The sequence below is a fragment of the Podarcis melisellensis genome (genome assembly GCF_964234715.1).
Source record: "Podarcis melisellensis genome assembly, chromosome: 2".
Lineage (NCBI taxonomy): Eukaryota > Metazoa > Chordata > Lepidosauria > Squamata > Lacertidae > Podarcis > Podarcis melisellensis.
This window is the reverse complement of record NC_138529.1, coordinates 100,659,748-100,684,654: the sequence shown is the minus strand read 5'-3', so window position 1 is coordinate 100,684,654 and position 24,907 is coordinate 100,659,748. Positions and strand designations below refer to the sequence as shown.

The 24,907-nt window shown below is 46.0% G+C and overlaps 1 protein-coding gene across 3 annotated transcripts in view; it reads left to right on the top strand.

Annotated features, from left to right (window-relative positions):
* The first annotated feature begins 21,643 nt into the window (after positions 1-21,643).
* Positions 21,644-24,907, top strand: part of PTPRG (protein tyrosine phosphatase receptor type G) — a 521,921-nt gene continuing 518,657 nt past the window's right edge. For all 3 annotated transcript variants that reach the window (XM_081901339.1, XM_081901337.1, XM_081901336.1), the window contains exon 1: positions 21,644-22,703. In XM_081901339.1, the coding sequence (XP_081757465.1) occupies positions 22,619-22,703 (85 nt within the window). In that variant the 5' untranslated portion in view covers positions 21,644-22,618. The remainder of the gene's footprint in view (positions 22,704-24,907) is intronic.

Genomic DNA, 24,907 nt, shown 5'->3' with positions numbered 1-24,907 from the left:
TAAAATCATGAATAAAAACCAGCCAACCCGAATAGGTTCCCAACCAGAAACCAAATGCACTTAGCACAGGGGCAACTTTTTCAATCTCCTGCCTCTCCGAGATCATAATGGGGCAGCTCCCACTTTACATGGGGCAGATTATTGAACTCAATACTCGGAATATTCTCCACACAGACTGCTGCGCTGAGAGAAGCTGGCACACAAAACCAGGTCAGGACAATCCCTGTCGTCTCACCCAAGGGATGGGGTCATAGCTCAGTAGTACAGTATCTACTTTGCTTGCAGAAGGTCCCACTCTTGTGGTCTGGCTCAGGAGAAGGCTGTTACCTATGTACATATATTGTTGTTGTTGTTGTTGTTGTTGTTGTTGTTGTTGTTGTTGTTAATACCCCACCCATCTGGCTGAGTTTCCCCAGCCACTCTGGGCGGCTCCCAATCCAGTGTTAAAAACAATGCAGCATTAAAAAAACTTCCCTAAACAGGGCTGCTTTCAGATGTCTTTTAAAAATAAGATAGCTGCTTATTTCCTTCACATCTGATGGGAGAACGTTCCACAGGGCAGGCGCCACTACATACATATATACATGTTCATCCAGGATCAAAAAAGGGATGCAGGTGGCGCTGTGGGTTAAGCCACAGAGCCTAGGACTTGCGGATCAGATGGTCGGCAGTTCGAATCCCCGTGACAAGGTGAGCTCCCGTTGCTCGGTCCCTGCTCCTGCCAACCTAGCAGTTCGAAAGCACGTCAAAGTACAAGTAGATAAATAGGTACCCCTCCGGCGGGAAGGTAAACGGCATTTCCATGTGTTGCTCTGGTTCGCCAGAAGCGGCTTAGTCATGCTGGCCACATGACCCGGAAGTTGTACGCCGGCTCCCTCGGCCAATAAAGCGAGATGAGCGCCGCAACCCCAGAGTCGGCCACAACTGGACCTAATGGTCTGGAGTCCCTTTATCTTTACCACGATCAAATCAATAACTAACTGGTTTCTTCTTTCTCAAATGGGAATATCTGTTAGGGATATTATAGGTATGGTAGATCTTGAATCTCAAGAGCGGGCTGAACTTGGTAAGCTTTGTGGTTGCTCTGGGGCTTCCAAGAACTAAGCCCTAACTTTGGTGTGAGTCCCATAGAAGTGAATGGGACTTGCCTCTGAGCAGACATGCAGGGAGATGCGGGCAGATGCACTAGGAGTCTGGGATACTGGGCAGGTAGTAGTTCTTGGCGGAGCAGCCCTGCCAAGCGTCAACATGCTGAGATGCAGAACTAACTCTAGGACTCCCTAATGCTGCATTTGCTTTCTTGCCATTTGTTTAAAGAATTCATTCCATCGTATAAAATGGTCTGAAACATTGTTAAAGCCGGCCGTTGCGATTCCTGTTTTCGTTCCAAATGACCCGCTGTCACTCCCCCCCCCTTCTCTCTCTCCCCCTACACCTCCTCTTTCGCTTCTTCTGTAAAACGGAGTGGTTGATTGCTTTGGCTGCGGTTCAGCTGGCTCCGGCCCTCTAATTCTCAGGACCTTCAGACACAACGCTTGTAAACTCTTTTCGTTCCGTTTCAGCTTGTCTAGTCACAGTTCATTCAGCGGAAGGGGGTGGCAGTCCTTTGACGACTTTTCAGCAGCGACGCCGGCCAACATTCGCCAACAGAACATGCTGTTTCGTTGGATTACATCCCAGCAAAATAGCTGTGGATCACGCTAATATCATACAACAGTGAGCTGGGAGAAATGAGTCACGCACAAGACGGGAGCAAAGACATCAAAATGGTTGTTGGAGTGCAGAAGCAAAAGCACAGCAGGATATTCAGAGGGATTCTGTTTCCTTTCCCCTCCACTAAAACAGATATTTTCTGTCTGTCATTCTGTCTGTCTGTCTGTCTGTCTCAGTATATCTATATCCTGTCTCATTGCCCTAAAAAGGAAGCTCAAAGATACGAGCCCATATTTCTCTAAAGTGTGAGGAAATTCAGTGCACGAAACGTTTTCTCATCATGATTGCACCCCATCCGTCCGTAGGCGTGTCTCCTTTTCCTCTTCCTTTTGCCTCCCTCCTTCTCGTTCTTTCTCTTATTTCTGTCATACCATTTCCTCTTTCCTTCTTTTCCTCTCCTTTCCTTCCCTCCCCTCCAAATTTGCATACTACAGGGGTGCCAGCTGTAATAAAATATTGGGGCAATGGCCCAGGTAAGCCCTGCCCCACATCACTGATCTCATGAACATGGCACATGCACACCATTTGCCTGGCCCGCTCAAATATTTTATGGGGGGGGGGGACAAAGGGACCTCGGCCCCAAGGAGTTGACTCCTATCGCATGCTACAGCCTCCTTTTCTGACCAACTCTAGACCCTCCAAATGTCCCTGTTTTCCAGGGACAGTCCTGGATTTACAGAAGCCGTCCCAGTTTCTGATTTGATCCTGGAATGTCCCGTTTTCCCTTAGGATGTCCCTAGTTGCATTGGAGAAATGTTGGCGGGTATGGAGTCATCTGACCCACGAGCCATCCAAAGGCAGTTTTTAAATATTTAATTATATACTTTAATAGCAGCTGAATTTTTAAGTGCTGTCCATGAAGAAAGAATGGGCCTTGATAAAGAGACTTAGTGGTTTTTAATGGTAGGTGATGTTGCTATGTTGTATTATATTATCTATATTCATCGATTTATTTCTTGGAGTTAAGAATAAGACTGGGATAAACTGTGTTTGCTGAGCCCGTATTTTATACAGTCTGTATATGATGCTTGTTAGTGAATGTGTGGTGTGTTATGCCTAATAAAGGATTTTGAAACAAAAAAAATTCCTTCCAGTAGCACCTTAAAGACCAACTAAGTTAGTTCTTGGTATGAGCTTTCGTGTGCATGCACACTTCTTCAGATACACTCTTGGTGAGGTTGATGGACTTCCATTTCATGCGGCTCAATGTGGTGCCTTCCATAGTTCCAGTTAAAGATAGGTAGCCGTGTTGGTCTGCCATAGTCAAAACAAAAAAAATTCCTTCCAGTAGCACCTTAAAGACCAACTAAGTTAGTTCTTGGTATGAGCTTTCGTGTGCATGCACACTTCTTCAAGGATTGTGAATTACTGGAATATTTAACTATGTTTTTATATTTGTTGGAAGGCACCCAGAGTGCCTTGGGCAACCCAGTCAGATGGGTGAAGTATAATAATAATAATAATGGAATAGGATGACCCTATTTTCATCTAAGAAATGTTGGAGGGCATACAACTCCTGATCCCACACACGCCTATATACTGCACATGCACTGTGGCCTTCCAGGTATTGCTGGACCCCAACTTCCATAATCCCCAGCTAGCATGGGCCATGGTCAGGGATGATGGGAGTTGTAATCCAGCAAGTTCTGGGAGGCCACAGGCCTGATTTCTCAGCAGTTCTTGATGTGGAGGGTTCATGGTACAGAAAGCTCCTGTCTTTCACACTAAAAAGTTGGCAATAAACAAATTACAAAACTCTGATTGATATCCCTTCCTACTGAGACTACTTGCTACAGGGCAAGTAAAGTTAACAAACAGCTTAGTATACAGAGTTCCTAATTTTTTATTTTTTTAAAAGTTCCAGCATATCTCTCTCTTTCTCCCTCTCTAATTCAAGCAATAGTATGAATATATATTGTGTCGTTTAATTTTTCTTTGTTTCGCTTGACAGCTGCTGGCAGAGACGTGCTAAAACAGCCGAAAAGAACCAAAGTTGCAAAAAAGAGTGGGGAGGGGTGTTGTTTTAATGTGAAAAGGAGAAACTTCTTCACTCAAGCAGGAACTCCCCCTTGTGGTAGAATCAACGAGGGCTGATGAAGGCTGGTCCTAGCTGTAGAGGCATAATAGTCACCCACAGTCCCTTAGCTACATAGAAAACAACAACAGCAAGAGCCACTGGGTTCAGAAGCATCTACACTCCCAGGTTAAAGCTCTGCCACCTTAAGGATACCCACCACATTTTGTTTGCATAAGAAGTAACCTTTCACTGTTCATGCACCTCCAGGAACGGTTATGGCATCTCAATATTTCATTGGTGTGAATTAATCTTTTACAACATCATATTCAATCTCCCTCTTCCCAAATTCTCTTTAATTTGAGAGTTGACACCTTTGAAGGATGGAGACACAATTATATTTTCACATTTATCAGCACGTTTTAAAAAAAACAACAAAGAAACTATGTCTACATATAATTTCACTTTATGTTGTTATGGGTTTTTTTAAGTGGCGCCTACATTTAAGGCCCCTCTTCAGCAGAAATTAATTGGGTTTCTCTTTGGGTTGCTTGAGCTATGTAAAAAAAGATCTTGACAGTTATGACCAGGTAGGCTGATTGTAAGCCTCAAAGGGACATTTTTCTGTATATCTTTAGGAGAGGAGGATTGGGAACTTGGAACCTTCTATAAATAATGGTCTATCGGTGATCAAAGTATGTGGCTGGGGCAGCCAGGCCAGATGGGCGGGGTATAAATAAAATCATCATCATCAGGGCCGGATTTAGGTTTGATGAGGCCCTAAGCTACAGAAGGTAATTGGGCCCTTTATATGTCCAGGAGTCCTTTGTCAACAACAAATTGTTGCTTTTTTTGTGTTGAATATATGCTATATGGTAATTTATGGACCTAATAGGTATCTAAAGCCATTTGCACGTATCAAATAGGAGCCTACACAACACAAAACACTGTTGCTGTGTGTGGGTTTTATTTGTTTTTTATCTTATATTTTGGAAATGTACGTCCAGTTTTTTTCCTTTAATTTTTTTGGGGCCCCCCAAGAGAGTGGGGCCCTAAGGTATAGCTTGCTTAGCTTATACATAAATCCGGCACTGATCATCACTATTATCATCATCCAAATGACCTGCAGCAAAATGTTGCTGTATATTCTCCCACCTGGAGGGTTCTAGGAAAGCAGCAATTGAAGCAGAGTGGTGGTTGTTTTTCTGGCATAGAAGGGGGAAGAGCCTTAGCTCTTTTTTTTTTCTTTTTTCTTTTGCTCTGCGCCCAGAATGTCCAGCCCACATTTACCAGCTTCCCTTCAATAATATCATGGGGGACTTTGTCCAAAGCCTTACTGAAATCAAGATACACTATGTCCACAGCATTGGCAAGCTTGTAACTCTGTAAAAAAAGAGAGAAGACGACGAAGAAATGAGATTTGTCAGGCATGACTTGTTTTTGAGAAGCCCATGCTGGGTCCCAGTAATCCCAGCATCCTTTTTCAAGCACTCACAGAATGTTGAATTATCCATTCTAGGATAGGACCTTTCCTGGTACTGTATTGATGTCAAGCTGACCAGTCAGTAGTTACCTGGGTCTTCTTTTCTCCCCTTTTTGAAGATGGGGCCATTTGCCCATCCTCTGTCTATAGGGACTTCACTGGTTCTCCAAGAATTCTCAAAGATTGTAGACAGAGGCTCTGAGATTACATCCACATACCCTCCAACATTTCTCCGATGGAAATAGGGACGTCCTATTGGAGGGACATGGGTGGCGCTGAGGGTTAAACCACAGAGCCTAGGGCTTGCTGATCAGAAGGTCGGCAGTTCAAATCCCCAGAACGGGGTGAGCTCCTGTTGCTCGGTCCCTGCTCCTGCCAACCTAGCAGTTCGAAAGCACGTCAAAGTGCAAGTAGATAAATAGGTACCCCTCCGGCGGGAAGGTAAACGGCGTTTCTGTGTGCTGCTCTGGTTCACCAGAAGTGGCTTAGTCATGCTGGCCACATGACCCGGAAGCTGTACACCGGCTCCCTCGGCCAATAAGCGCCACAACCCCAGAGCCGGTCACGACTGGACCTAATGGTCAGGGGTCCCTTTACCTTATTCTGTAATAATAATTTTACTATTTATACCCTGCTCATCTCACAGGGTTGCCCCAGCTCCTCTGGGCAGCTTCCAACATATATAAAAACATAATAAAACTGAAGGGCAGCCTTCAGATGGCTCAGGGGTTGGATAACCCTCCAACATGCTCACAGGTCCTTTATAAGACCAGTGGTAACAGTTGGCCCTGGAGAATATTAACCACTCTCAATTTTACCTATGGACTGCCATCTGTCCAGGTTTAAATTTGCTCTGAACTAATTTTAATATGTATTTGAATTAATTTATTGCCTGTTTTTATGTTCTTACGTTCTTTGTATACTGTGTTAGTTTTATGATGTTAGCCGCCCTGAGCCCGGCTCTGGCCAGGGAGGGTGGGGTACAAATAAAAAATTATTAATATTATTCTCCAGTGAAAATAGGGACATCCTAAGGAAAAGTGGGACGTTTTGGGATCAATTCAGAAGCTGGGATGCTGCTCCAGAGAAGCGGACACGGAGCAATGGATCCAAACTACAAGAAAAGAAGATTCCACCTAAACATTAGGAAGAACTTCCTGACAGTAAGAGCTGTTCGACAGTGGAATTTGCTGCCAAGGAGTGTGGTGGAGTCTCCTTCTTTGGAGGTCTTTAAGCAGAGGCTTGACAACCATATGTCAGGAGTGCTCTGATGGTGTTTCCTGCTTGGCAGGGGGTAGGACTCGATGGCCTTTGTGGTCTCTTCCAACTCTGTGATTCTATGATTATGTAAATCCGGGGCTGTTCCTGGAAAATAGGGATGCTTGGAGGCTCTGCATCCTCAAGCTTCTTGGATGCAGCTCATCAGATCCTGGAGATTTGATTTCATTTTAAGTATCTAGGTGTTCCCTTGCCACCTCTTTTCCTGTCTTGAGCTGGGCAAGGGAAAGGTGTGGCTTGAGGAGAAAGTTCTGGGAGAGTTCTGAAGGCTACATTACAGGGCCTAGACCTGGGCTTGGGTTTCCTCAACCCTGACTTAGATGCTGTCGGGAATTCAAGGCCATATCAGGAGAAACTGGCAACAATCCTAGGCACCTGGCTTGATTCCCTGTTGACCTCCCTGGCTGCATTCCCCAGCAAGCGCAGGTTAGGTCTCGATCGGCGATTCTTCTCAAACGTGAGAACACCCCCCCTCTTTCCTGCCCCCTGGCAGGGGAAAGAAATAGACAGAAACGTATTTACATGCCTTTATTTCTGTCTTTGCAGCGTTACAAAAAACATGACTGCTCTCTTCAAACTCCAGCAGTGTAGTGACAAACACTTCCTGTACTTCCTGGACAGGAACAAACGGAAGAGCTCATATTTCACTCTGAGCTAATTCCGGTGCTTCTGTCCCTCTGTTTCCCACGGGCAGTCCCAAGATTCCCATCATGTTTACTTTTCAAGCTAGCACTTTGCAGCAGCATTGCATCCATATCGTTAACAGATGCAGCTTCTATGAGGTGACATTCCAAGTGTGGCGAGGACATTCAGTATAAGCACGCTTAGGCTAAACGTTCATTTCTACCCTGCCCTTTTTAAAAAGGACATTTTGGTATAGCAACTGCATATACCTGATCCTGTTGGGGTTCCCTGCCCCCTTTAGAAGATTTGATGTAATATGAGCTCTAGGGATGGAATTATATCATTTTTAAAAACCCTTGTCATTTTTAAGAGGATTTCACAAGCTAAAGCAGTGCATGTCAACAACAGCAACAAAAAGGGGATAATGCACTAACTGGGAGAAATTCGCAGGAGCCACAATTCTTCTCACAGCAGAGGTGTAAAATCCTAACCACGCACACGGCACGCTCCACAATAAATGGAGAAATGTGTATGGCAGGCTCTGAATGTGAAGTAGGGAGTGAAACAGAGAAGAACTCTAGGACTGTGAATGTTCGAAGTTGTAGGACACACAGAAGAAAGTACTTCTTCATATAACACAGAGTTAAACTATGGGAGGAAGGGTGGGATGTAAATAAATAAATAAATAAATTATTTATACCCTGCCCATCTGGCTGGGTTTCCCCAGCCACTGTGGGAAAATATCTAAAAACATAATAAAAACATCAAGCGTTTAAAAACCTCCCAATACAGGGCTGCCTTCAGATGTCTTCCAAAAGTTGTGTAATTCTTTATCTCCTTGACATACGAAGGGAGGGTGTTCCACGTGGAGGGGGCCACTACCGAGAAGACCCTCCGCCTGGTTCCCTGTAACTTCACTTCTTGCAGTGAGGGAACCAGCAGAAGACCCTCGGAGGAGGACCTCAGTGTCGGGGTTGAACACTGGGGGTGGAGACGCTCCTTCAGGTATAGTGGGTCAAGGCCATTTAGGGCTTTAAAGGTCAACACCAACACTTTGAATTGTGCTTGGAAACGTACTGGGAATCAGTGAAGACCTTTTAGGACTGTGTTATATCGTTCCAGCGGCCACTCCCAGTCCCCAGTCTAGCTGCTGCATTCTGGATTAGTTGTCATTTCCACATGACCTTCAAAGGTAGCCCCACGTAGAGTACATTGTAGTAATCCAAGTGGGAGCATGCACTACACTTGTGAGACAGTCCGTGAGCAGGTAGGGTCTCAGCTGGTGTACCAGATGGAGCTGGTAGACAGCTGCCCTGGACGCAGAATTGACCTGCGCCTCCATGGACAGCTGTGAGTCCAAAATTACTCCCAGGCTGCACACCTGGTCCTTCAGGGGCACTATAAATTCACTCTCACAAGAGGCAGTAATGGCCACCAACCTGCATGGGTTTAAAAGAAGATTAGGGAAAAAAAAAAACATTGGTCATGACTATCAATGGCTACTAACCGTGATGGCTGTGTTCTACCTCCACTGTCAGAAGCTGCAAGCTTCTGAATATCAGTTGCAGGAAACTGCAGGAGAAGCAAGTTAAAAAAGGTAAAGGTAAAGGACCCCTGGACGGTTAAGGCGACCATGGGGTGCGACGCTCATCTCCCTTCAGGAGCAAGCATTCTGGTGCTGAAGTCCTTTTTGTGGGTTCCCCACAGGCAATTGGTTGGCCGCTGGGATAACATGATAGTGAACTAGAGACAAGCTTGACCTAGCAGGCTCAGTTTATGTTCTTACGCTCTCTGAATCCTTTCCAACTATTCAACGTTTTCCTGAATGGCCGTGCTGAAATTTAACACATAAAGCGGATACACAACAGCTGTGCATTGACTGCACTTTTATCTATTAACATATTTTTAGTATTAACAGATCTTCCTCCCCCTACCCCCTACGGCCTGAGGTATTCTTCCTCCCTTTTATGCTGATAGTGAACCTTTGAGATGACAAATTTTCCATTGTAATGTTGAATAATATTGCTACTGCTTGCCCTGAACTCTTTGTTAACTTAAGCAGAATGTTGTGTGTATGTGTTTCTTTGTTCTTCTCTGTTAAAGAAGCTGGTCCAGTATTTAGATATATTCCAGCTGCCAGGAAAGCAACAGCAAAAGTTGTATAGTAGCGCCCACTGAAATTCAGTTTGGTCATCTGTGAATGTATTCCTTTGTTTTATATCCCGCTCTATCCAATGGTTTACAGCCATTTTTTTTAAAAAAAACCTATATTAATGGCTCCATTGCTATGGGACTGACAATCTAAGGAAAATCAAATGGTTTGCAGGAGGAGATGAAACAACAAAAATATAAAACTCAAAACATAAATACTTGGATTCAGAGTTGCTGTGAGTTGGGGCGTTGCTCCTGTGGGAGGAAGTAGATGGGTGGAGTTATGACCTTGAGGTCCAGCAGTGACCAAGACACCAAGGGTGCTTTCAGATTGTTGCTATTTTTGGGAAGGATTTAATCACACACTGGCAGATTCAGGTTCCTCAGCTGAGAGATCCTCCACAACAACCCTACTTCCCCCAAAGATTGGATATTTATTTATTCATATTGTTTGTTTGTTTGTTTGTTTGTTTATAATGTTTGCATTAATGAAAGTGATAGGAAAACATATCCAAGCTTTAAGGTCTGCTAATGAGGACACAATGGGAGTGGGAGCTAATTGGACTTCTGTCCTTGCTTCTTGGTGACAATTTGGTCACATCCACAACCATCCATTTAAAACAAACTAAGTGCACATTTTAAATCACACGGTTTACTCCAAATAATTCTGTGGACAGTGCTGGATTTACATATAAGCTAAACAAGCTACAGCTTAGGGCCCCATTCTCTTCGGGGCACCCAAAAAATTAAAGGGGGAAAAACCCTGGGTGTACATTTCCAAAATATAAGATAAGAAACAAATAAAATAAAACCTACATACAGCAACAGTGTTTTGTGCTGTGTAGGCTCCTATGATGTAAGTAATGGCCTCGCCTGCTAGCCTGCTCCCTAAAATATCACTGGTTTGCTCATTTCTATATATAGGGTGCCTACATTCTGCATGTGCAAATGGCTTCAGATACCTATTAGGTCCATAAATTACCATATAACATATATTCAACACAAAAAACAGCAACAATTTGTTGTTGACAAAGGATAGCTGGACATATAAAAGGCCCCATTACCTTCAGTAGCTAAGGACCTCATCAAACCTAAATCCGGCCCTCTCTGTGGACTATAATTTGTTAAAGGTATTGGGAATTGTGACTCTGCAAGAGGTAATCTACAGTTCTCAGAATTCTTTGGGGGGAAACCATGTGCTTTAAATGTTTGGTGTGGATGTGACCATAGTTTCCTCTCGGGTGTGTCCCAGATTGCAGTCTATTTACAGTGTCTTAGCAGCACAAAAGGCCCACTGAACTAGAGCCAGGGCCTACACTGGGACTTTCCCCTGGGCATGAGAAACTCATGGTGAGTGGGGAGGAAAGTTTAGTCTCAGTTGTGATGATCCTGTCATCACATTGTCCAAGAAGGCTCCCCAAACAAATCTGAGATAAGCGTTTCTTGTGGCTGAACTAGTGAACTGGATTTTCCTGAATGCTTCCATGCTCCAGTGTGAGTGCCAAGGGTTTTAATTATTTTTAGATGTGGATATATTTATTCCTTTCCTTTTTTGAGTAGCATTTCATATGCGTGCACAAGACTGGTGTAAAAGGCTATCAAATTAAAGCAGCATCACTTTAGGTACAATTTATATAGGCTTAAATATGCATGCAATGTGAACATTCAGCAATGTTAACTTCCAACAAGGATCTACAGTACTAACTAGACAAATAACAGGAGCTGTTTAACGACTGCTCAGACCTTAAAAAAAAAAATACTCCATTGATTTCAGTGGGGATTATTTGGGTGGATATCTGCAATGCCACCACAGAAATAGTGGAAATGTGAAAATAACGTATATAGCTAAAATCTATTGAGTTAACATTGAGGTGGGGAAACTGAAATGGAATGGCATACTTTTAAAGCATGGGCTTGTTTAATTATTTCTGAAGCTTAAACTTCATTTCCTTTAACGATGTCATTTTGCAAAGCAAAATTTCTCCTGCCCACTGACAGGAGGGAATTGCTCCGTTTCACAATTTGGAGTTTAAATTGTCCTAACTTTATGCCTCAACTCTGCACTTAATAACGTTTTTTGGTCATTGAATTCTTGTCTAAAGTGCACTCTCCTTCTCATTTTTCAATCCTTTCATCAACTACCTCTTCCACAAAGCCTTGCTCCAAATCTTCCATTTGCCTGTCATGCGGCTAAACTAGTTAATTTGCCCCAAACCCTGATGTGCCTCCATTTTCTCTTCATTCCATCCATTCCCTTACTGCCCTTTGTCGATTCTTGCACTTCAAAACAGGGGCCTCTCGGCTTAAACTTTGAAGCGCAGGTGGCTTCTGGATCAAGTTATCGGAGTTACAGATTTGTCCCCAAGAAAGGCAGGGTTTAAAAAAAGAAAACAAAAGGTTTGTTTCACACATCGCCCCATGGGTAGGAGAACTTGTAGCTCTCCAATTGTTGTTGAACTCCAGCTGCCATTGGCTCCAGTCAGAATCACCAATGGTCAGGGATGATGGGAGTTGTAGTCTAGTCAGATCAGGAGGGCCGCAAGTTCACCATCCTTCCATTGCAAAGTAGTAAATGCAGGTTTGCCACTGGATATGTGCTCAACAGGGAGCTGCAGCCAAACCAGGCTCCCTGATGAATGATTATATGTGATATGTGTGTTAGAAAAACTCTGTTCATTCACAACTAAATATAGACCTAAACATGTAACAGGGCTCCTTCCTGGACTACTGTAATGCACTCTACATGGGGATGTCTTTGAAAACAGTCCAGAGGCAGCAGCTAGTGCAGAATTCAGCTGTTAGCGTGGTAAGCGGGGCAGCCCATGTTCTGCCAGGCTTGAAAGCACTGGCTGCCAGTGAGCTACTGGGCCCAATTCAAGGTGTTGGTACAGGAGCAAAAAAACCCCACCCAACTACTAAAGCTTAGAAATCAGCAGTGCCCACTTTCTGGACATAAGACTGTACTGGGAAACTGATCACAATGTGTTTGCATGGCTGTGCTGAATTTCGGAGATCTAAACCACTTAGCATTTTGGATGGAAGATTATGTTTGAGAAATAATCTGCCTCAGTGGATAACGTGCCCAATATGCCTTCTGAATTGCAGGAAGATGCAGGGCTTCTTTTCAGCCAGGACTCACCAGAACTCAGTTCTGGCACCGTTCAGGTGGGCGCCATTGCCATTATGAGAGAACAAGGGAGGCGTTTGTGGTGAGTTCTAGCACATCTCTTTCTAGAAAAATAGCACTGGGAAGATGTCTCTCTCCAAAAATCTTTGGCAAGTACAGTGGACGCTCGGGTTGTGAACGTGATCCGGGCGGGAGGCACGTTCGCAACCCGCAGCGTTCGCAACCCGCAGTGCCACATCTGCGCACTTGCGGGTCGTGATTCAGTGTGTCTGCGCATGTGCGAGCGCCAAAACCTGGAAGTAACCCATTCCAGTACTTCCAAGTTTGGTGCAGTGCGCAACCCAAAAACTCACAACCTGAAGTGTCTGTAACCCGAGGTATGACTGTAGTAGTATCAGAACCCGTAGAAGAGGCTTGCTCATCCATTATATTCCCCGTTCACTTGTATCAAAGATAACAAATTTGGTAAAGCTTTGCATGCAGACCATCCCAGGTTCAATCCTTGACATGTCCAGGTAAAACTGGGAGACACTCCCTATCTGAAACTCTGGGGATTCACTTCTTGGCAGCGTAGACTGGCCTTCCTCAATCTTGGTTCCCCAGATGTTGTTGGACCACAGTTCCTATCATCTCTGAGTACTGGTCCTGCTAGCTAGGAATATCTGGGGACCCAAGGCGGGGAAAGGCTGGTGTAGCCAACACTGAGCTAGGTGGACCAATGGTCTGCCTCTGTATAAGGCAACTTCATGTGTTCCTGAATCATACCCAGCAAAACGCAGCTGCATTAATATAAACCAGCCAAAGACATGATGCAGCGTCGCAAGGTATAATTGTAACAAGTTGTCCCTTTCCTCTTTATTCTCCCTCCATCCCCATCCAATTCTTCATATACATTAACAGGCCTGCTTTAGAAATGATTAATGCCATTAATATCTGTCTACTTCAATAAACCTTCTCATCTTTGAACTCCCTGCAATATTTGCTGCTCTCTTTCCCAGTTTTTAGACTAATTCATACATATGACAAATGTGAATCTGAGTTTCAGTTTCCTATTATTTCCCTTGTCGGATCAGATAAATTAACAGACTTCCATTCCATTCCCAAGAGTGATGTCCATATGCTGATGGAGGCAGCAGTAAAAGAAGCAAAACACTCCCTCAGAGCCGCTTCTACAACTGGGAAGTGGGCCCTGCTGCCTCAGATGCCCGAGGAGGACACACCAGTGGTATTTACCCAAAGCCTGTTCAAACAGGGAAAATAAAATATAAGTTACCACATGTTCTCTTCACCCTTGCTTGGAAGCCATACAGAAAAAGATCCTGGGTTTATTCTGTCCACCTTGATGTTGCCACTGTGCTTCACGGTCAATAATATATTGCAACTTTCTCAATCAAGCTTGCCTTTATTTTGTAATATTTTAGTTTTCTCTATCCCACCTTTATCTGGAGTTGGAAACTCTTTATTTTAATCTTTGGGAAGACAATTGGCTCACCCCAGCAAGAGACACTCTTCCCAGCTGCACAGCATCAAAGCTGTAAATGGAACATGGCCTTTATACGGCTTTCTCTATTTGAACAGTTAAAGGAACAATTTGTACCTACCTCTTGTTGATAGACAATGTGCCATAGGCAAGGAGATACTGGAAAGGAAATAGCTAACTGCTTAATCTTGTTTGCTTCCATTTGCCAGACCTCTGTCATATATCTTTATGGCTCCTCAACCCAACCAAATTGCTAATGCAAAAAGAAAAATGACTCCCATCATTCCCGATCTCAATCTGATATATGCCAATGATGTAATAATGATTGACCTATGGCTGCAGGGGAAATTGGGTTGTGCATGCTCTGCTCTGAGCCTCTGCACCAAAAGTACGTCTTTCTTAACTGTTAATGCCTTTCGAAATATTTCATAGATGTTAAAGCCAGAAGGAAAGATTTGATGCAGATATAACGCCTAATCACAGTTAATGCAAGCCTTGGTCTGCAAACATTTTTTCAAACCCTGGTTTTATATCCTGCTTTGTAGTCAATGCTTAAGCATAATTTAGGTTTTGTGGAGGTTTTATTTTTGAATTGTCCGCAATAGGGCTGCTAGGAGAGGCTGGTGCATGCCAAAGAACTCTGATGGCTGCAGCCCCACAAAAGTGGAGCGTGAAGTTTCAAAATGTGAACCCAGACCCACAAAGCATTGTCATGTCTTTGGCAGCGGGTGTGAAATCAAGTGGAAGGACATGTCATATGAAAGCCCCCTACATGGATCTGCAGGATCAAAAGGACTCTTCACACTGCTCAACAAGATAGGATGACCACCTAAGCTTCACAAGATGATTGTGTCCCTCCACAAGAACATGACAGTTCGTCCTCGGATGCCTTCCTTCCTTATGAAGAGCGGCGTGAAACAGGGTTATGTTCTTGCTCCAGCTCTCTGGCATATTCTTCCCCCGGTTGCTCTCCTGTGTCTTCAGCTCGACTGAAGACAGTGGGTACAGTACTTCCATTCAAGAAGCGATGGGGGTCTGTTCAACCTGACATGTCTCCACACCAAAACAAAAGTGTGGCAGGTTCTTATCCAAGAAATGTTGTTTGCAGATGATAAAACCTTGGCTGTGCACTTCAAGGAAGCTCTACAGAGACTCAGCAACCATTTTGCCCAAGCCTGCAGGGAGTTCAGCCTGATGAAGACCAACATCTGGCTCAGGATGTTGCCAGCACTTGGTCTATCTGGGCTGTACCGTAACCAACAACCTTTCCATTGATGCTGAACTGGACAAACATATTGGCAAAGCAGCCACGGCAATGGCTCGCCTCTCCAAAAGGGTTTGGGAGAATGCAATGCTAATGACCGATAATATCAAGATGAAGGTCTACCAGGCTTGTGTGTTCAGCATCCTGCTTTATGGAAGTGAGTTGTGGGCAACTTACAACCGTCAGGAGCAATGCCTCAACATCTTCCAGATGTACTGTGTCAGGAAGATTTTGGGTATTACATGGCAGGATAGAGCCTCGAACAAAGATGTGCTCTCCCAAGCCCACATTCCCAGCACATTCGTACATCTTTCTCAAGAGACGTCTATGCTGGTTTGGTCATGTCCACAGACTGGAAGATGGCAGGATCCCCAAGGACATGCTTTGAAGGGAGCTGGCTTTAGGCACTAAGCCTGTTGGCAGGCTGACTCTGCATTACAAAGACGTCTGCAAAGGTGACATAAAGGCTTGCACCATTAACCCTACTATATGGGAATCCCTTGCAGATGACCGCAGCGCCTGGAGACAGTAAGTCAGATCATCAGAGCAGTGACCAGAGAAGAAATGAGCTCAGAAAGAAGAAACGCCATGGTGCATCTGCAGCAGCACAAGAGGACGTCTTCATCTGCCCCAGCTGCAACAAAACATGTCTCTCCCGTATCTGTCTCTACAGCAACAGCAGGCGCTGTAACTCCAGTGGTTTGACTTCACCTCTAAAGGTGCCCTCCTCCATTGTCTCATGAGACAGACAGATGCCAACAATACTTGATGAATAAAAACCCAGGTTGCTTTTTTTCAATGGGACAACAGTGGAGGAAGTAACACCTTACCAAACTCCTACCTCAGGAACATGGGAACCATGAGGACATAAGAGCTTGCTGGATCAGACCAATGGCCCATCTAGTTTAGCATCCTTTTCTCATAGTGGCCAACCACATACCAAGGAGGACCCTCTGACAAAACATTTCATTGTTCTTTATTTTGGGGCTTAACATATCAAAATACAGTATTGGGGGCTAACATCAAAATATTGTGGATTACAGCTCACAGTTGGTTGGGACCCTCCCAAATAAAGGACATGGATACACCATCAGTTCCTATCCTCTGGGCTTCCTGTTGTTCTGTGCCAGAAAATAGCGCAAATGGGGGGGTGACCTCTAGCCTTTAAAATAAACTTTAAGGTAGTTTAGCCCCTTTGCTTATTTTCCCCCTCTCTAATTGGAGCCATAACAGGAATATCCTCATTTGGAGCATCAGGTCACCAACATGCCATTTCATTTCCCCCTGCCTGCAGCTAATTTGTTTGGGTTTTTTTTTTTTTACACATCAAGGCAGAATTTTTAGACAAGAGAAAAGCACACAGGAAGCTGCTTTGATGGTAGTTTTGTCTGCTTGTCTGGCCTTGAAAATACGATTTTGTGGGAGAAAACACATACAAAGTACGAGTTACAGACACTTCAGGTTGCAGATGCTTCAGGTTACAAACTCCGCTAACTCAGAAATAGTACCTCGGTTTAAGAACTTTGCTTCAGGATGAGAACAGAAATCGTGTGGTGGTAGTGCAGCAGCAGCGGGATGCCTCATTAGCTAAATTGGTGCTTCAGGTTAAGAACAGTTTCAGGTTAAGAATGGACCTCCAGGACAAATTAAGTTCTTAACCCGAGGTACCACTGTATAGATTGGGTATGTGAAGGAAGCACATTTTGAGGACGTGGATCACTGCTAATCCAGAACAATTACTTTTATTACCTTCTGGAGGAGGAGGAGGAGGAGTTTGGATTTGATATCCCGCCTTTACTACCCTAAGGAGTCTCCAAGTGGCTAACATTCTCCTTTCCCTTCCTCCCCCACAACAAACACTCTGTGAGGTGAGTGGGGCTGAGAGACTTCAGAGAAGTGTGACTGGCCCAAGGTCACCCAGCAGCTGCATGTGGAGGAGCGGGGAAGCGAACCCAGTTCACCAGATTACGAGTCCACCGCTCTTAACCACTACACCACACTGGAGAAGTTTCTACATTGAATCGGGCCACAATCACACCATACATTTAACGCATTATGGTTTCACTTTAAACAGTCATGGCTTTCCCCCAAAGAATTCTGTGAGCTGTAGTTTGTTATGGGTGCTGTTTGAGACATTCTATTCCCTACCCAGAGCTAGAGTTCCCAGAGCGCCTTAACAGTCAAACTAGAACAACAAACTGCTCCTCTTCACGGGGAACTTTGTGAGGAAAGTGATGAAAATAGGGGCCTCCTAACAGCTCTCAGCTCCCTCAGAAAACTACAGCCCTCAGATTTTTGTGTGGAGAAGACACAACCGTTTAAGGTGGCATCATAAGGTATGGTGTGAATGAGGCCTTAGAAGTATTATTTGTGCTAGTCAACCGCCTGAGGCACAGTTCCAACAGAAATGGTGTGTGTGGTAGACAGGGGTCCATGTCTCTTCTTCCATCACCAGCATGGTTTTATAGCTATTTAGTGAGGCTGGAATGCTTTGCATCAAGGGAGCAGCAGTAGCAGCCCATGTAGTAGGGCAGAGCTGCTCTCTTGGCAGTATCACTGCAGTTTACCTGGGTGGGGGGCAGGCCAGTGGTGAGGTCTGGGCTGTACAAGTGCACTGTCAGACCCAACCTGGTGTGCCCACACAGCTCTGACCTTGCCACCACACTGTCCCTCCTCTTCCAGGTAAAGTCAGCTCACTGGTCAAATACAGTCATACCTTGGTTTTGGAACAGCTTAGTTCCCAAACGTTTTGGCTCCCGAATGCCACAAACCAGGAAGTGATTGTTCGGGTTTGCAAACTATTTTTGCAAGCCGAACGTGCGAAGGGGCTTCCACGGCTTCTGATTGGCTGCAGGAGCTTCCTGCAGCCAACCAGAAGCCATGCTTTGGTTTCCGAATGCTTTGAACGGATTCCGTTTGACTTCCTAGGTATGACTGTACTAGGTAAATGAACACATACAGTGGTACCTCAGGTTACATACACTTCAGGTTACATACACTTCAGGTTACAGACTCCGCTAACCCAGAAATAGTGCTTCAGGTTAAGAACTTTGCTTCAGGATGAGAACAGAAATTGTGCTCTGGCGGCGTGGCAGCAGCAGGAGGCCCCATTAGCTAAAGTGGTGCTTCAGGTTAAGAACAGTTTCAGGTCAAGTACGGACCTCCGGAACGAATTAAGTACTTAACCTGAGGTACCACTGTATTTGGCTGGCAAAAGCAGCTGGTTGCTGTGTTGCCATGTCTCTGAGCTCCTCAAGTTATCTTTGTGCATACGTAAAATTACTCCTCCTTTTTCTGCCTCTGGTAAGCAGTACCATACCACTTCAAACAGCCACAGCTCCCCGCCGAAAGATCCTTGGAGCTGTTAAGGGTGTTGAGAGTTGTTAGGAGAGCCTTATTCACCTCACAGAGCAACATTTCTCAGAGTGGTTTCGCAGTCAATCCCTCTTTCCAGGGATCTCTGAGAATTTCATAGAACCATAGAATTGTAGAGTTGGAAGGGACACGAGGGTCATCTAACAGGAATCTTTCGCCCAACATGAGGCTTGAACCCATAAACCCGAGATTAAGAGTCTTGCGTTCTACCAAATGAGCTATCTGGAACCCTCTGTTGGAGGTACAGGTGAACCCAGAATTAAAAGGCACCAGAATATTAATAGAAAAGTCCTTTCCCATAGCATTTTTTTTGGCGGCAGTGGGGCAAATCATTTCTTTTCAGAATGGCATACTGTACCTTTTTATTTTTTAAGCAACATTTCAACCGTAGACCTGTTTACTCACAAGGCAAGCGCCATCCACTTCAGATGGGTTTTAAGTGGATATAAGTTGGGTGTAAGTGAATGGGAGCAGTACATTCCACAGAGTATGAGAGGTTGTTTCTAAGTGAAGAAGCATATTGTTTTCAATTGTTCCGATTGTAATGCCGCATTTTGCATTGTTGTAACTTGCTCTGGGGCATCATGGTGAAGGGCAAGCGAGAATAATAATAAACCTGAACAATAGTAGCGGTGATATTCATATGATTGCAAGGCAGCCCTGCATCAAAACACCTTATCCATATTATACATTTGATAAATTACCCAGATTGCGGGTTAGGAGCACAGTAAACTGCCTTAGACTGAGTGAGACCCGGCAGGAGACATTCTCAGCCCTACCTGGAGTTGCCAGGAATTGAACCTGCGACCTTCTGCATGCAAAGCAGGTGTCCTATCACTGAGCTATGGTTCCCACCCGCCCCTGAATAATTTGCTTTACCAAAAATGTATGGGGGGTTGGGGAGAGAGAGACACATTGGCCAGCCATATGCATAATGTTCTGTGTGAAGTTATAGAAATGCTCAGAATACTTTTGGAACTCTCAAAACTCCAGGTTTTCAGATTTTTTTAAATTTTTTGCACACTTGCTGCAGCTGCATTGCATATAATTAATTTCGCATTTAAAATAAATAAATAACAACAACAACAATACACGTACCGAAGGTGCTATAATAGTACAAGTAGCTTCAAAGAGATACAATTTAGATAAGTGTGGGGTGTGCTTTTTTTTCTTTTAAAGAAAAATTACAAATGCCAAATTATCTTGACTCAATTATACATTAGGAGCAGCATAAAGGCAAAATACTGCGCTGCTTATAACTAAAACTCGATAAAATCTCCCAGTCTAAAGGAAGGGACAAAACTCATTACAGATAAGGCATTTCCTCCAGAACGCCTCTCCCGGATTGCTTTTTATTTAAACGCATGGGCTAAAAAGGAAATCGCTCCCTCCTATCTTTCCAGAGATCAGCCTAGCCTCTGGGCTCTGCTTCGTTCTGATCACAGCTATAAGGTTCCTTTTAACCTCTCCGCCACTGCTCATATCGCAATGCTGGGATCTTCCAAAAATGTTGTGGGTCTGGCTTTAAAAAAAAAACCCAACCACCCCCACACAGACGCATATGTCTGCATTATTTTATGATGCTCGATCGGATTAGAACTGTTTAGTAAAAACACATCCAGGTGCTAGCTATTGTATTGCACTTGTTAGAAAAGACCCCGGTGCTAAATGGATCGATATTGCTTTAAGTCCCCCTGCTGTCAGGAAATTGAAAAAATATGCAGCCGGCCTGATTTTGCAAAAGGGGCTGGGGGATGAATCCGCAGGCTTTTGCCATGCAGAAAGACACACTGTGTGTGTGTGTGTGTGTGTCATGTGTAAGAGGGAGCGCGTTCAATGTTTGCTTGATATTTGCTACCCCGTCCATTACAGCAAGTGTGTGTGTGTGAGGAGCGGCGTGCGAATGAATAGGGTTATATGCATCCAGCGGGGATGTGTACATGAAAATAGTTTGTGTGTGTGCATGAGTGCAGGGAGTGTGTGTGCGCGCGAGGAAGAAAGAGAATAGGGGGAAACATTTGCGTGTGTGCCTGGAAGTGTGTATGTGTGTAAGTAAGTAATGCGTGTTCAGCACAAAGCGGCGGCTGCGTGTGCACGCGTGAGAGTGGGAATACAGTACTCGTATGTGTCCGTGAGGCTGAAAGATTGTGTGTATTTGGACGGGGAGAAAGATTTCCCTTTTTCTGTTTGGTGGGTGGCTGCACGAGAAACAAAATGAATGTATATAAGGAAGTAACTGCGAAAGAGTATCACAGAATTGTAGAGTTGGGAACGATCCCCGAGGGTCATCTAGTCCAACCCCTTGAAAATCAGGAATCTCCCGCTAGATCATACGTGGCAGGTGGTACATCGAACCTCTGGTTAAAAACCTCCAAGGAAGTAGAGTCCACCGCCTCTCGTGGGAGTCCGTTCCACTGTCGAACAGTGTCATTTTCGTGGTGCACGGAATATTGTGCAATATATTCGCTCGTCTTGGCTTGATCTCTCGAAATACCGCGAATGAGCGAGTGAGAATATCCCCTTTGTGTCTCCGGCGCGGGATGCGAGTGTGCGAAGCCGTCCAGCGTGTGGCAACTGAGCGAACGCGAAAGCGCTGTGTGCGCACGTGCGTGCAAGGACACGTGTAGGAATCCACCGAAGAGGAGTGCGAGAGAAGGTTCTTGCAGGCGTGTCCCGCTGCCTGCCTCGTCGCCGGACACTGCCTGCACGCCTAGCAAGGGCGAGAGAGGCGTCAACGACGGCGGCTGCAAGAAACGTCCCTCGCTTGCAGAGAGGCGTGCTGGAGAGCTTTGCGAAACGCGTGCGCGAACGTGGAAACGAAATCCCTCAAGGATTTCCCTTCCCACAAGAGGATCGCTTGCTGTGTGTGTGTGTGTGTGTGTGTGTGTGTGTGTGTGAATGTGCACAGTGGAGACGTGCGCGTTCAAGGAAACGGCGTGTCCATACAAGCATAAAAAGGTCTCTCTCCGAAATGCACCCGTTCATTCACACACGCGGGCGCTCTGCCTTTAGTTTCCCTCCTCCGGCTCGCCGGCAGAACTGGAGACGAGAGCGAGGCGAGAGGGCGCTGCCGCTTTAAGAGCCTCGAGTGCGCGCCAAGCCGAGACCCCCCCTTTCCCCCCTCCTCCCCTGCGCGCCCCCGCCTCTCCTCTCCTCTCTCTCTCTCTCTCTCTCTCCCTTCCGCTCCCTCTCCCTCTCCGCTTTAAAGTCTCAGCCAGGATCTAGGCTCACATGTTACTTCCTGTATGGAAGAATGGAAAGCTTCCAGGAGCTCCTGCTTGACTGTTCCTCGCCAGCTTGCTCCGGAGCCCCAACTTCTAGCAGCGGGATGGACTGAGAGCTGCTCCGGGCAGCCCGACTCTTCGCCGCCGCCGCCGCTGCTGCTGCAAGCCCTCGATCGCTGGGGCTGGGGAGTGGATTTTGCTACTATCGCCGCCGCCGCTGCTCCGACTGCTGTTTGCAAGAATGCCTCCTTCCCTTTGGCCTTGCACTGTGCTGCCCGCATGAAGGCGAGAGGAGAGAGTCCGAGCCCAGCCGAGGCGCTCGCTAGCCACCGATCCCCGGCGCCGGCGCTGCTGCTGCTGTTTTTGCGGGCTGGAGGGAAGTTGTGAGCTCTCGGCTCCCGAGTCCCGTCCCTCCGCCTCCTCGCCCTGCTGCCAGCATTGGCTCCCGAGGCCTGGAGCGGCGGGTCTGCTGAACTCCGGGACTCTTTTATCTTTGCACACATCCAGAGGCACAAATTCAGGGCAAAGAAGACGGAAAGGAAGAGGCAGCGCGCGCGCGCCAATTTGCTGTTATTATTATTATTTTTAATAGTGAGGGGCGGGGGGGTTGGTCCATCGCTCCGGCTTCCCTCTTTTTCGGGTTAACCCCCACCCTCCCCCGCTCTTTTTTTGTTCCAGAGACGGGGCAGGAAAGTGTGCAACTTTTTCAAAAAATACTATTTTCAACAAGTTTCCCACCCCCGCACCTTCTCTCTATCTCTCTCTCTCACACACATTATAATTTTTTTGTTGCTGGTGTATGTGGAATCCTCATCCTTCTGAATTTTTAAAAATATACTTAAAGAGAGAACCCCCTTCTGTTTGTTTCGATGTGCGGCTTTGGAGATGCGGAGGCTACTGCAACCGTGTTGCTGGATCTTTTTCTTGAAAATCACCGTCTCCGTGCTCCATTACGTGGTGTGTTTCCCCGGTGAGTGGAAATCTTAATATGGGATGGATTTTTTATTTTTTAAAGCGGTTTTTTTTGGGGGGGGAAGAGGGGGCAAAATCTTTTCTCTCTCTCTAGACCTCGCGATCCGTGTGTCTCGTCTTAACGTTGCGCTTACACGTCCCCTCCAGTCGCCCCCATTTGTGGTGTGTGTGTGTGTGTGCTGTCACTGTGTGGACCAAAAGCGGGGGGGGGGTGAGGGCGTGCTCCCCCCCTCAAACCGACCCAGTACATCTATAGATCTACCCGATTTCCCCCCCTCCCTCTCCTAGGAAGGCGTGTTTGGCTGCTGCTTGTTGGAAAAGACGTGTGCGCGTGTGAAACTCTGGATCCGAGGATAACGAAAAGGAATCTCGCTTCTTGGAGAAGCAATAGGGTACCCCTATTTGGATGGGGAGATTCTGGGCAATGGATGACAAAACCTCAAGCCCATAAGCACCACTCTTCGCAACTTCTGCCGCCGCCGCCACCACCACCTCTCTCTCTCTCTTTCTCTCCTTCCTCCCTTCTTCCTCCCCCAACTAACAACCAACCTCCGGTTTCTTCCCTCCTTACTCCAGCCCATCACCCGCTCTATACTTGTGGCAAATCAATGAAGGAGAGAGCGAGCGAGCGAGCGAGCCCGGCGCTCCTCCCGCAGTGCTCAGCGTGTAGCGGCGTAGTGTGATCCCATCCAGCCTTGCCTCGGTGATGAGTGGCTGTGTGTGATTGTGCCCGCCAGCGCTGCTCTCCCTTCCTCGACCGGGTGTGTGTGTGTGTTTGTGTGTCTAATAGGACTGCCACTATAATAGTACTGCCGCCTATCCGCTCGCCACATAGCAGCCACATTAGCAGCCACATAGAATCTCTCCAACCCCACCACCCGAAAAAAAATAATCCACTCCTGCTTGGTGAATTTCCAGGAGAAGCAGGCAGCCAAACCCCAAAATTCGGGGGTTGCACCCCCCCTTAAACTCCATCGTGATCTTTTTTGGGGGGGGGTTAAGAGAGTGGATATCCCCTCCCCCCTTTTTTACACACACACACCTTTCTCCTTTTGTAGTCTTTCCCTCACCCTGCTGAGATCTCAGATTTGGTGCAGTGCTTCCCTAGGCATCGCAGGGTAGGAATGCCAGCTGTGTGTGTGTGTGTCTTTTTTTTGGGGGGGTGCGTTTTCCCTCCTCTGTGCTAAAGGCTGTGTGTGCACACAGGCAGTGGGTTCCAGCCATGCCACCTGGGTGAGGAGAGATAACAGCTGGGCGTCAGCCTCTGACAGCAATGCTGGTCCTGATGATAAACCCTTTTCCTTTCCACCTTCCTGACCTCTTCCACCTTTACCTGCAGCGTTTCTGCACACCTTTCAGCCTGATAAGCTGGGCTGGTGTCACATCATTTGACCTTGATGGGGGGGTGAGTGAGGAGGGCGGTGTTAATGAGTTAGAACTGGAGGAAGGTCAGATCCTGGATAAGGAGGTGCAGGAGAATTGGGGGTTCTGAAAAGAACAGACGGCTGGCCTGGTAATCTCTCTCCCCAGCCTTCCTCCTTTCTGGAGAACTAGGCGTGGCCAAAAATCATTCCCAGGCTGCTGGGCGTTTACTTGAGTCTTTTGCCTCCGTGGTGTGTTGTGTTAAATGTGGGCGGGTGGAGGTGGGGGGAAAGATGGTTGCATTTACTGTCTCCTCCACTTCTTAGGCACAGTGGAAAACCTTGGTTTTAGGCAAGATTCTCCCAACAGTTGCAGAGCGCAGCAAACTTGCTCCCCCTTCCCCTTTTGCAGGCTTGAGCCTGGAGCTGAGAAAAGTTAAAAATGTCAGGGAAGCTTGGAGGGGAGAGAGAGAGAGTTGTTCTCTGCCCCCTCCCCTTTCCCACCATATACAGTAACATAGATGGACCAATAGAGGCACTGCGGAGCTTCAGTCTTTTCCTGGATTTCGTTCAACACATATCCCCAAAGTCCCCCAACATAGGCACACAGATCTCCTGAGAAAGAGCTGTTCTTAAATTTAGCATTAACCCTTCCAAGTGCTGTAAAGGTATGGTGGTTTTTTTTTTTATCACACACTATATCCTTCTGCATTTCATTTCAGCACAGTGTTGATTGCCACAGCTGGAAACCTGCCTGTGTATTACTAACAAAGTGTAAAAAAAAACCAAACTGTCAATGAATTCATTTCCACGATCAACTTCTTTCATTCATTCTTTTTTT